The 14538-nt window shown below is 32.9% G+C and overlaps 1 protein-coding gene across 1 annotated transcript; it reads right to left on the bottom strand.

Annotated features, from left to right (window-relative positions):
* Positions 1–5455: 5455 nt before the first annotated feature.
* Positions 5456–12618, bottom strand: Smp_123650 (putative peroxidasin; the record flags this gene model as incomplete). Its single annotated transcript, XM_018797966.1, has 2 exons — positions 5456–7196; positions 12115–12618. 2 exons carry the CDS (start codon positions 12616–12618, stop codon positions 5847–5849), a joined length of 1854 nt encoding a protein of 617 aa, XP_018652954.1. The 3' UTR covers positions 5456–5846.
* Between the last annotated feature and the right edge of the window lie 1920 nt (positions 12619–14538).

The following is a 14538-nucleotide window of genomic DNA, read 5'->3' as shown; positions in this document are numbered from 1 at the left end:
TCTATCAGCAGTAAAAGACTGGACAAATATGGTCCTGTTTACTACTCAGTGACCAATCAACTGTAAAAAATGTATTACCATTGAAAACCTTACAGTTATTTACTAATTTACATAGTCAAAACAGTGTGCACTTATTCTGGCTTTGTAAGCACTTAATCTTGATTGAAGAGTAATTGAGACGTCCGTGTTTTCTCTTCATAATACCTATTATCTAAAAAGTTATCAGCGTATGTTTGTCAATATCTTTACCTATCTTATTATCTATAACTCATCACATCAACAAACGTATACTGATTTAGTCATTGGTACAAAATTATTGATTATGTAGCTGTCTCCATTTTAAAAAATAATGAAGCCGTTTAGACTATTCCCACTTGTTACTTCAGAAATACGAAAACATAACCAATATAAATTAAAACGATAATTATGGGTAATTGTATTTTGTATTGTTTTTAAAAACAAAACATTATTACAGATATTGGCATACTTATAATAAATACGAATGTTATCAGAGGTGAATATGTGTATCATGATGTAGCGAAGATTCCAATAGAGTTAATATGGTTGTAAAACGTTTTTTTTATTTCAGATAGATAAGATGTGAGTGGGAATGTTCTAGAACGTCGGACTAGTGATTAGAAATCATTGAGTTAACAAACATGAGGTGATTATGTAATGAAGTAGCTGAAAACATTAATCGTAATGAAGAAAGATATGATTTGAAATTAGCCAATTATGAACTAAAGAAAAATAATGATAATGTAATCAAAACTTCAGAAACAGTTGAAATAATGAATGATGCAATATAAAGAATGCAATATTTCAGTGCAAAGAAAGATTTATTACAGTTTCTTTTTGGACATATAGATCTGGTTTTAGACGTTTGATCGCTATAGCTTCGGCAGATTTCAGCACATTGGTGTTCTATTGTCTATTAATCACCTTGAAAGACTTTAGTGTATCGACTTGATATTCTGTACCAATGAAATGTCTCTAGATGGAACTGCTGAATGCTTTTAATTCACTCGGCTTTGGGCCTTTGGGAATATGTTCTTTGAATTGGATGAAGGCTTTTCTTTCTGTTCTATCAATGTAATCGCTTCGGCAGATATATGTGAATTTGTATACACAATTGTTGGTAACACGAAAGAGATACCTATCGATCTTTGATTGTGTTAAATATGTTGTTTTTGACAAGAAAAACAGCTTAGGTACTGGATATGTTCTTGTCGATGCAGTTTTTAGTTTTATGTTGATGGACCCTATCAAATCATCAACTTTAAATTTAAGCTGGATAAAAATAGGTTTTTTGTTTACTGTAGTTTCTTTGGGCTTTTTATCTTCACGTTGTTCATATCTCTTAATAAATCTCATTGGGTATCTGTCGTTGTTTAAACACTTTTTCACATTCATTAGTTCCTCTTTTAGTGTGTCAGGAGTACACATTCTTTCTGTTCTGTGAAATAGTTTTTTAACAATTGCCTTTTTGTAACTGAGTGGACAAAAGCTATTGAATTTGAAATAAATCTCATTCCCTGTATCTTTTCTATAAACTGAATGTTGTACCATGTCATCCTTCGTTCTGTAGCAATGTCAAGGAAATGAGACTTATTCTCATTTTCATGTTCCATAGTAAACTGGATATTTTTATGGGATTCGTTGAAAAGTTTCAGCATATTTGTTGCATGTTGTTTATCATTGCATACGATGGTGTCATCAACACAACTGGAGTGATGTGTCATTTCACTAACCGCTCCTTTGGGCTTGATTCTTTCAAGAATAGACATGAAAATATCTGCTGAGACAGGACCTAACGGATTTCCCGTTGCTACTCCATTAGCCAGTCGCTAGATGACATTAATCAACTGGAACTGAACATCTTTTGTACACATGCTTAGCAGTTGTTTGAGTTCTGATGCCGGTAAAGTTAGAATGTCAGAATGCTGGCAAAATATATCTATGGTTTCAAGAAATGATATTTTAGTAAACAATGATGTTACATGAAAGGAAACTATCAACTTGCCAGCAATATTTATATGGTTCATACTATTGACAAGTTCAAATGATTCTGTTAATGTACACGTAGCTAATCATTGACGGACTGGTTCTAACTTATCCGCCAACCATCGTACAACTTTGTGGTAGGGCTTCTTCATTACACAATCATCTATTGTTTGTTAACTCAATGATTTCTAATCACTAGTTCGGTGTTGTGGAACTTTCCCACTCACATCTTATTTATCTACAGCGATCTTGAGTGCTGTTAGAGGTATGAGGGTGGTTGTCACGTCCCGGTTACCCACACCATGGAAGGGTTCTTCTATAGATACCTGATAAGAAAATTGGATTAGAAGTGGTCTTAATGACCTGAGAGCGTGACCGCAATGTCCAAGGGACAACTGCTTGAGGTCAGTCATACACGACCTTTCTGTGTTAGCTCCGTACTTGTTGAGACCTTACCACCGGAGACGGATATCCGTGGACTAAGGCGAGGTGTACATTTTTAGTATTGACCTTTTCTAACTCCACCCTTCCTTATGGGAAGGCAGCATCGCTGTTATGCTGGTTGTATGAAGGAAACACCTTACTACCGTCACACCTCTGTACAGTCAACAGTATGACTTCGCCTTCGGACCTTGGCTTTGCTGCTTTTACTCTTATCGCTCTTCAACCGACCTGTCTGGCATGGTGGGCCCTTGAGGAACGATTGTTCCAGTCAGTATAGCTCGATTAGTTTATCACGATAGGCAAGCCCGATCATCACGTCAAGGTAGCAGCAACGGTCAGGATCTTATTTATCTACCTCAAACAAAAAAGTTTTACGACTCTATTAACTCTATTGGAATCTTCGCTACATCATGATACACATATTTACCTCTAATCACCTTCGTATTTATTATAAGTATGTTAATATCTATAATAACGTTGATTTTAAAATATTATAGGTTGTAAGCAGTTGATGAGAACCTAACAAAATAAAATAAATTCATATTGTTTAGTACCAAACTTTGTTTTTACTTCCCTAAAATTTTTTAAATACATCTTTTATTTGTCCATAATCAGTTAATTATTTCAGTAGGAATAACTTCAGTATGTTAATCTGTCATTGTGTAGCACGTGATTTCATTTATTAAGTTTCACGACCGAACAATCCATTTGCAAAACGCTGAATCAACTACAACTACTCATAGATTTTAGGAGATAAAACCACTGGTTGAAAAAATAATGTACCACTGATGTTGTTATTTATTTGAATGGCTATTCATCTATCATAGAGTGGTTATGAATTACTTTTCAAACAAAATTAATACAGAAAGAATAATAAATTGGTATAGGGTTTTGGAGATTGTTGATATTCACTGAATTCATGAACTGGTCAGTGTTAGATCACCATTGAAAACCTGGTAGCACTGGATGCCCGTTTCGTCCTGGTATGGAATTCCTCAGCAGATTGCATGCACGAGCCTTTACGCGGGAATCGAGCCCAGAACCTTTGGTCTTGCACGCAAGCTCTTGACCTTTAATCCACTGAGAACAATAAATGTTGGGAAGTAATCGCTAACCTCTCACTTTCACCCACCGTAACTTCAAAAATGAAGACGATTTATACTTATGTTCGTTTTATCAATTTAATATTATTTTGTGATTTCTTTTAAGAATCCTTATGTTTGCCAGAAAAAAAAGTACAAGTCATAAGTGTATAGTTTCTTCACTATTATTTCTGACCATTCTTAATCCTCATTCAAACTATGCAGAATTTCAAATGAACATTTAATTCAATAATGTAATTGTAGTTCATTCTCACGTTTACATAACTACCAACATTAATGAGGGTGAATGTAAGTAAAAATGTGTGAAATCGACTAATTTATTTTTCTTCCATAAAAATGACGTAAAAAATGAGCTGGTTTGTTGTGAACTAGTATTAGATGTAGTTGTTGTATAAATTAACACAAAGGACGCTGAAACTGTTTTCTAATAACATCTAATAACAACAATGAAGCTTCTGGTAATTCCTTCAAAAATTTGACTTTAAGCTAAGAGATTACAGTAACGAATTTAATTTTATGTACGACGGTTTGGTTGGTCGATTTTTCTGACATTCACATAATAACAAAGTGTATCCTAAAGGTTAGTTTATAAACTTATACATGGTAAATGAGTCACAGTGAGAAACAATGATTGAACAAAGTCAGATTACAAAAGAAATTTCGTTAGATTCTCATTCTTATTAAGTTCTTTAGTAAAAATAATGTTTACTGCCTACAATATTTCAAAGTATCAAGTCACTTGTGTAAGAGTTGATGGTTTTGCTAATGATTTTTATGGTACTACAACTGTTTAGATAAATGTATTAGAGGTAGTCAAAATAGAACTTGTTCAGAAGAACCTCTTATTGAGTAACTTTTATATAACAGAACTCTCGAACAACTGACTGAATTTAGCAAATAATCAAAACTGTCATGGTGAATTATAATCGAACAATGATTAACCAAGGAAATATAAAATTACCTTTCATATAAACATTTATAACAATTTGTTTCACTCATCGTTTGATAGCAATATCAAGAAGGAGCAATTTTATTTTACCAAAGATTTCGTCAAATCATTATAGTTCTTGTTTGGAATTTGGTCTCGTTAGATAACACTATTATAAGTTTGTGATAATGTTTATTTATCTCATTACTTACTGAAATTATATAAAACCCGTTCAGCAATTTTGAGCGACATTTTATGTTTTGAATATCAGTGATTCTGGGCGGTTTTTATAAATCTTAAACTCATGCTAATTTTTCTATTGTTATTTCAGTTTCTAATTGAATACCTACCAACCCCGGGATCTGATTGATGTTCCTGTGAGGACTCACTACAGAATATCACAGTTACAATATCCTCCGTACGATCTCTTACCGAATAAACTACTATCGATATTGAACTACCTCTCTTGGTACAACCTACATATCAGTCTACTATGTGAGCATACTGATCTATTTTCTGTGATCCATGCAATTCTTAATCTAATGATAGTATTGTCCCCATATTTTGTCACACTAAGAAGACAGTGTCCTTCTGGCAAATGATATGTATAATTTGTTTAACTGGGTTAAAAATCATTTCACCTTCTGAGTAGAATTCATTCCAGATGATAATAATATGGGTTGTCTCCATGTGATCTGCTTTTCGATCTTGTAGTGCATTCACCTATATTCATGTAATCGGTTACCTCAATCATTGATTGAATATATATATCAATGATACAACATGATCTTTTACAATTAGTTTGTTTCTGTTTCTCAGAAATCCTATCAGGCTAGATTGAACTGCTTATCATTCACAATGATGAAATATGTTTTAACAAGCAAAATGAAACAACAATCTTTTATTTATTATACAAATGTAAACAACTAAATAATGACAACAATAATCAAGATATCAATACAATCAATCAATAACAGTCCCATTTTGATAAAGTCATACGAATTTCATTTCAAAGTATGCATAGTAACAATATTGATAATAATTAGAAAAGATAAGCAAGCATATGAATAATACATTATTATTATTATTATTTAAATGAATAACCTAGTATTATTATGCCATGTTCTAAGAGTCCTAAGGTCTTTTATAGATTTAATTTAGTCTTTTCACCTAAAAATGATTTACAACGAAATATGCTCATCATTTGGGATTAAAAAAAAAATAGAAAAAGGGTATAGCGATTTTTTTTGTCATTTTGTGTGAGTTTTATTCAATCACGTTGTATAAGTTTTTTTTAACATAAACATGCCTAGTACTTTATTTCCTTTAAAAATAGATACGAGTAGTATGTTGCAATGAGTATCTATTTACGTTTCATTTGGATCCAATTTTTTCTTCATTAATATAGATATTTGATCTTCCAATTGTTTAATTCGTTTCGACAATAACGCTAATTGTTCTGTTTCACTGTGATTATTTTTATTTTCTGATGAAATATTTTCATTAGTTATAGTATCACGTCTATATCTTTTGACTAATAAAGATTCAGTCTGTTCTAATTTACCAGTATCAGTAATATAAGCTGTACCATGATGTGGACTTAAGAAACCGCTTGTAAATGGACATTCTTTCCATACGGCTAAATTTAATCTTGGTATACGACTACAATCGATAAGATCTTTTCTACCATTAGGTCGAATGAATGCATTTTCAGGGACTTCAGTGATATTATCTGAGTTTTCGCATATAATGCGTGATAAACTAGATCCTGCACGTTTGATCTCGGCTAACTGAGCTGATGAAAATATACCAGGTGCTTCATACCAAAATCTATCACCTGACCGAAGTTTACGAAATTGCTCTGCTATGATACAAGCAAATGTTGGCCCAACTCGAGCATCTGGAAGAAGATCTTCTAATATCCCACCTGTAAATAAATCTATATTGCCTGGGTGACCATAGACTCTTCGTAATCCTTCCAAAATATACGGTTTTGAAATTCTTGATTTTAATTCGTTGAATGAATCTGGATGCGCTGAACTACCTAATCCACAAATTTTATATGCATATTCCGTATAACCTGGTAGTCCATGATCTCGTCCACGTTGAACATTAAGTGCTGCTAAATCCAGTGCAAGTTCATGAGCCATAGCAAATAATCTCTCAGTTAATTCACTATTCAATGATGGATTTCTTGAACGATCACGTATACCATTAAATAAAAGACCTCTTAATATAGGATCCATACCACCATCTTTAAGTAATCGATCAGGTGCAAAGAATGCTTGATGTAGCAGCAAGTGACCTTGATCTATAGTTTCCCAATTTTCATTCAATCTAAACACAATTGGTGGCACCATAGTATGACCGAATCTCATTGCGGCTGTAGCGAATTCATTACTAATTGTTGGATTAATTTGATAATCATATCCATTGTATTCTCCTAGCAATTCCATTCCGTCAGCACCTAATATCATTGGTAACCAATACTGATAAGTAATTGCTTGCATGGATGCACCTACAATTTTTCTAGCCTCATTAAATATTCTGTCACCTGACCAATGTGGATTTAATGTTCGTAAACTGTCAGCTAATCGATTATGCTCTCTTAACCATAAAGTATGTAATGATAATAAACCAAGATTTTCATTGCTACGATGATCACCAGCTTTGAAACATGGTACAAAATCCTGTTTGGGATCAGCTTGACAATCAACCTATTTAAAATGTAAACACAAAAATAACAAGGTGAATATAAAACCTAATTAAATAGTTCACTTGGTATAGTTTGCCTATATCTTACCATTGTTGGTCAGGGCTGCAATTGATCAGTCTCTTGTTGATAGATATGCAGACTGCCTCGATATTGCCTTAAGTCACAAGCTTTATAAGCAAAGATCGATAGTGGCTAGCAGTGGAATTCAGGACGCGCATTCCGTGGTATCTGGGATGTCCGCACAGGATGCAAATATGCCAACAACAGAGTGATCTATTGCAGTCTCAAACAACAATGCAAAGATACAAGTGAAATAAACATCACCCTATTGCACAAGCAGGTGACTATCAGGACTCAGTAGCTGAGTGGATAACGCGATGGTGTTTGAAGCGAACAGTACTGGGTTCGAGTCCCACAGTGGACATCAACTCTGAGATGCAGGTATTTCCAGTTGACGATTCCCAAATAGGACGAAGCGCGCGTCCTGAATTCCACTGCTAGACACTATCCATCTTTGCTTAATTAAACAGTTTTATTCCAATTTACTAACTGAACTATTCATTACATTTTAAGGTGTACCCCTATATGATCGTTAATAATCTAACTGAAAAAACATTTCTATCTACTACTTTTTATGATTTATTATCTAGATATATATCTAAATTTCATTCAGACTACTTTAACTTGAAATCAACATTATTATTTAATCTAAAAAAATATCACAGAATTATTTAATAAATTTTAATCAGGGATTGGTTATTTCATACTATTGAGACAAATGCTTAGTCTTAGAACCAGGTTTAATATCTTATCATTATTATTATCATTATTATTGAATATTGAATAAGTAATCTCATTAAATTTTGGACATCCTTTTTTCCTAAAGATAAACATTTAATATTGTTGTTTGTTTGTTTTTTTATCACTAAACAATATGATATCGCGCACATTTAAGAAGAATAATACAATAATGATTATCAATCATAATGTGTTGTTTTAATAAACTACCATTTACTGATTTATTTTTTAAAAAAATTTGAAAAAAAAGGAAAACACTTAAATCAATCTAATTCTATGAATGTGTTGTTATTTATTTATTTTTCTCTTGAATAACAATTTTGTTAATCATAAAGATAAGAAAACATTATCAGGTTAAATTCAACTTAGTATTGTTTGTTTGAATCTTCCCATTGATGTTTAGGACTGCAACTAGTCAGTCTCTAATTGGCATATGTGTATACTGTGCGTATTGCCTCGATATAGCTTAAATTCACAAGCAGGTTACTTACGAGTTAGTTATCAGGTTAGTTACTGTTGAAAACGTTTGTTCATGTGTACTTTATTTGTTTTACATTAGAATGAAAATGTTTTTGATGATATCCTTTTATAATTTCTCCGGGTTAATTTAACTGTCTTCTTATAGTACATTATTAATGTTTATATTAGTTGGGATTAAAAATATTTATGATTTTATTATGACATGAATAATAGTATTTTCTTTAAGAGTTATATAATTATACACTAGTTTTCATAGTTGAAAGCATGAGTCAATTGAAGCTAGATTACCATGGACAACTTGGAAGTGCTGAACGGCCGTTTCGTCCTATCATGGGACTCCTCAGCAGTGCGCACCCACGATTTCGCCTCTCGAGATTCGAACCCAGGACCTACCAGTCTTGCGCAAGAGCACTTAATCGATAGACCACTGAGCTGGCCAGCATCCAACGGTGTTAATGTCTAACTTCAACCAATCCACGAAGTTGAGCAACCGTTCACAAATTGTCTTCAGTGAGTTCTTATCTCACAACAGACGTGGTTGAACTCTAGATTATTATGTATAATACCTCCTCAATTGAATATATTTACATTGTAACAATAAACTAACAAGTAATAAATATCAAACTAAATGACCTTAACATGGGGTTAGATATTGTATTCACGTAGACATTTTCTTTTAAAGTGATAATGATAATTTGTTACAAATAACAACAAATACAACTTCATTGAAATCATGAACTGATCTAAGTTAGACTACCATTAGAAACTTGGAAGGAATGGATGGCCATCACGTCGTAGTATGAGACTCCGGAGTAGTGCTCATCCTCAACATCGCAACAGGAAATCGGAACAACTACCGAATATATATTTTCCTTCTTCACAGGAATTTTCATATTGTTGTGAAATATTGAATTAGTTGAATTTCTACAACTAACAACGAATATTTTGAAAAGTTTGGCAATGAGCCTCATTAAATTTAGAAACTATGGGAAAAATGGATGTGAACCTATCTGAGTATACATGTATATAGTGCATCATACATGATGTTGCATAGTTGAGTAATGTTATACCATCAAAATATATACTTTGTAATGAATAGATACTACTAGTTTATGAGTAAGAAATACAAATCAAGCACACCAGTCATTTCCAAGATGACATTTAGCTTCCGTTGTTGACTCTATAATGATTGGACAATAATGATACCAATGAAATGTTTATCCTATTTTACTTCGTATATATTCTGTCGTCATATCTCGTTAATAACAACGTGGATATAAGAATGCTAATACGAAAGTATTTGGGAAACGTATGTTTCAGACATCTAATAATCCAGACAAGTGATAAGAAATAAAAAGAAACGAATGTGAAATGGAGTGGTAGAAGTCAGTCAGTCAGTTACAATATTGAACTTCGTACATACGTACATCAGTTCGAGTTGCTATACCACAATAGCACAGAGATGCAGTTGTCAATTCAAATCCCATAGTGGTAGATATAGTAAGAGTATAAACTATAATCGGAAAAATCAGGGTTTGAAGATGTTATTCAAGGAGTATAGTTCAGTGAAATAGATTTCAAAAGAGAAAAAAGATAGGGACATGAAGAATTCAGAAGATTGGAATTTGGCAGAACATAAAGAGTGGATGCACCTTCGCTTTAGCAAACGATTTTGAGCCATGTCATTCAAGGTCTCTAACCATCGGTTGCTATGATCTCGCGGATCCCAACCAGGTAGTCTACACCTACCAACATGGCTCATTCCAATTGTCAGTGACTTCATGGATTTGTGCCACGTTTTGGTCTGGCTACCACTATCTTTCTTCCAACCTACTCCTACACCATAAAACATCGCTCGTCAGGGCAGTCGGTGGTTGAGCATACGTAACACGTGTCCCAGCCATCCCAACTGATGAAGTTTCACTACTTCATCAATCGATCTGCCATCATTACCTAGTACCAGTTTCCTAACAACTGCATTACTTACCCGGTGGTCCCAGGATATGCGAGCAATGCTTCGAAGACACCTACGATCGAACACTAGTAGCCTACGAATATCCTCTACTCTTATCGGCCATGTTTCACTGCCATAAAGTTGGACGGAACGAACTGATGCTCAGTAAACCCGTCCTTTTGTTGCTAGACGGATATCTCGCCTACGCCATAAATGACGCAAGTTGGTGAAAGCTAGACGAGCCTTCTCTATCCGTGCTGAGATTTCGTCATACACCAGACCACAAGGGCTGATGAGACTCCCAAGATAAGTGAAGCTGTCAACACGCTCAACTACTTCACTCTCTATCATTAGTTCAGGTGTCGATGCAACCCAATCCTGAAGTAACATTTTGCATTTTGAGGGGAGAATCGCATCACAAACATGCCTGCATTGCTGCTTATAGTGTTCAGGAGACTCTGCATTTTGTCAGCATCTTCAAATAGAACTATGTCGTCGGCGTATTCTAAGTCAACAAGTGAGCCTCCTGATAAAAGTTCAACTCCTGGAGATTGAGATGATGAAAGTGTTATCTCTAAAAGCATGTCAGCGACAAAGTTAAACAAGAATAGAGAGAATGGACAGCCCTGACGAACACTACTTGAGTGAGGTAATCAATTCTGATGATAGAAATATTCAACTTAGTTAATAATGGGTGACTCAGCATTGTGTAATCGGAAAAAGGTACACGCAAAGATATATAGACACATGCATACATGCTAAAGGTCACATAACACGGTAAACAATATAATTGAAAAAAACAAACTTTATGGATTTCTCCATAATTAGTTTATTATTTATGATGATGTTTTTTCACTTAACACACATACATATATTGATAACTTCAATATATTGATCAATGATTACGTGAATATGTGATGTGTAGTTACTGTCTCCGAACCTCATAGGAATTTAACTTGATCAGTAAATTTACAAGTTAGATTTCGGTAAAGTTTTTTTTTAGAGCTCTCTGGATTTGAAATTTCTGCATTTTTCTATTCAAACTAATACTCATATATTATTATACACTGTTTGAGACATGATTTATCGTGTTGTATTATTAACAATGTGTACTCATTGTCAAGAAAATGAACGGAAGTCGTTTATTTTTACTTATAATACCTGTTTGTCGTTTTTGTAACAAATTAATTTGATTAAAACAATTACAAAAGTTGTATTCTGAATAATCAATGTTGATAGAAAAACATCGGCTACTGACATGCTCAATACGTTTTCAAAACCATACTGTAGACAAATTACATTGATATCATTCTTCTGCAATCCTTATCTAATTTACAGTCATTCAATAAGTATTTTAAGGCTTCATCTAGATACGTATATACATATACTAAGATGCCTAATGTTTTATCATTTATGTCACCTGATTTATTGAATTAAATTATTCCAAGAGTTTCGTTCGACTGCTTTAAATCTGATGAGCTCTTCATGTAACTTGAACATCTTAAGTTTGATTTTTAGTTGAGATCTGAAAGAGAATTTACGCTTGACAAGTTATAAACTAGCTAAATATTTTTGCTACGTTCTCTCATTTTTTTTCGAAATGCTTTTTAGGCTGATTATTCGTCATTAATCAATACGTTGTTTTATGAAAATATAAAACTTCAATAATATAAATTTCTACACCTACCTGTCCTCGAATATTGAAAGGTAATAAAGATTTACCAGCTTCTGTTGGCATGCCTTCTCTCATTTTGCCTTCATCAAAAAGTGTTTCTCTCAATTGACTATTTTCAAAATCATCACTTCCATATACATTGGATGCATCAATAAATGCTGTGATTTGATTTAATTGCTCTCTGTATCTTGGTTTACCTAATAAAATTGATGTTGAACCAGAACCACAAGTTGCACTAGATCGTGAAAATCCAATACAACGATGTTTAATGCGTGGATCATCTGGAGGAATCAGTATTGGAAAACATGGTGGATCATTAATGCATGTTTCATTACATCCGAGACCATCACTAAATCGACTGGTTGATGCATCGACTGGTGTAAAATCTAAATCATGATCTAAAAATTGTCCCCACTGCATTAACATTCCGCTGAATTTATTATCCTCATCAAATAATTTGTTATCAGTATAGTTAGTATTATCGTTCATTTGAACTTCTGAATAGTTTGTTTTCATTGAATACATTTCATCCTAAGCAAGGACGATAATAATATAATTTAAATGATTATTTTTAAAGAAACTTACAAGTTGAGTTACATTGGAAGTTTAATGACATTGCAAATTGAATAGACAATATTGTAGGACAACAAATTAAATATTCTTAATAAATTTCAAAGACATTACTTTTCCTTGTAAGCTAATGGCTTTTCATAAAGAAAATAACAGTTTAATGTAGTTTGAAATTGAACGCAGGTGCTTCATACTTGAAAGAAAGCCCTTTAACTATTGAATAACTTGTTAATTTCAATGAATGATATTTAAATTTGTAGAATATATTAGATGTACAAGGGGATGTTCATTATTATCATAAGCTTCTGATCTTTAATGAATTTATAATGGCATTCATTTATCATATTAGAGACATGAAGTTCTAAGGATTATCACTAGAATTCCTTTCTTTTAGTTTCAGATATACTATCAGTTATGCTAGATCTTGTGTATGAAATCAATTAATTCACAAGTTTTCATTAATGTTCTAAGTATCATTCAGTTTTTCTGGACTATTGGAATCACTTAAGAAATGAAACTTCATTGCCACTCAGAGCTGTGAACTTATTTTCATGTTATCTGACAAGAGCTAAAAATTATATCATATTATTTCACAATGGATTAGATAGATAATCCTTAAATTTGTAGTTTTACTATTTCTCTGCTACATGTATCGCTGTACCGTTTTATTGAGATGATATAAACAATACAGATGAGAAGTGGGGTAATATTCAATCCTTATATGACTTCATTAAACGACCGAAAAGTCTAACATGGATCCAGTTTATATGCTACTTATTTAGTCAATTATTTATCCTGTTTTTATGATGAGTAAATATATTTATTATATCTCTTCTGTTTAATTTTCAAGTCAAAATCGTTGTCTTTTAATTTACCGTACTATTGATAGCACTTGCAATTACTCTATCTTCGCAAATTCATTTAATAACTATTAATTGTTGACCAGTATGAACCGTAATGATATTGAGATTAGTGTGGAAATTGTAGAAAGTAAATAAAAATAAGAGATTGGGCTCAATCAATTTTCTTTGTTTTCAGCTTGTGCAACTAATTTAGAACTCTATCGCTCAAGTCTTCGAAAGTAAATACAGAAACGCAAGTTTGTTTTGAGCTCTTAGTAAACCATTAGGCCAGAATCAATATACATCTACAAATTTACTTGTTCTTGTAGAACAGGTTATGTCGTCCGCAATAAGCGGGCTCTCATGAACTACATCCGATCATTTCTCTGCATGGTTATCAAAAAGATTACTATGGTCAATCAACAACTTCTTTCTTGAACATCTTGTAAACTCTGGTCATGCTGCCCCGACAGAATCTTCTACTCACGTTATCCAAAAAGTCGAAATAAGTGATTCAAAAGCATCATAGATCTAGAATTTGTGTACAGCAGAGGCTCTATCTACTGATTCCAGCTGAATCTCTGTGCACAAAGGCAACATGTCCAATCTCATATTACGATGGTCTTGATCATCCTTTCTAACTGCATGTTCAATATTCTGTTGCTATTAAACCCTCAATATTTCTTCATAATTATTAATTAGCTATTGTTACAAGATTTATTTATTCTGTTCTTCATATTGATCAGACAAACAACTACTTCTGTTCTGGAAAATATCTTATTAATTTTTCTCATCACTCGTTGGCTTGTTACACGACTCTCTTTCTATATATGATATTTCCACATAATTTATTCACAGTTTCTTAATATTATTCATCTTGACAATAATCTTCCATTTCGAATCTATTCTTGATTTATTCCATTATATTTGATACTCGGAAACATTTTCTATCGTCTTTTATATCGTGTAATAATTTCCTATTTTATTTGTAGACTTGTATATTCTAATTAACTATAAATACAAT

The sequence above is a fragment of the Schistosoma mansoni genome, chromosome 6 (assembly GCF_000237925.1).
Source record: "Schistosoma mansoni strain Puerto Rico chromosome 6, complete genome".
Taxonomy (NCBI): domain Eukaryota; kingdom Metazoa; phylum Platyhelminthes; class Trematoda; order Strigeidida; family Schistosomatidae; genus Schistosoma; species Schistosoma mansoni.
The sequence above is the reverse complement of the archived record's forward strand: the minus strand, read 5'-3'. Positions and strand labels throughout refer to the sequence as shown.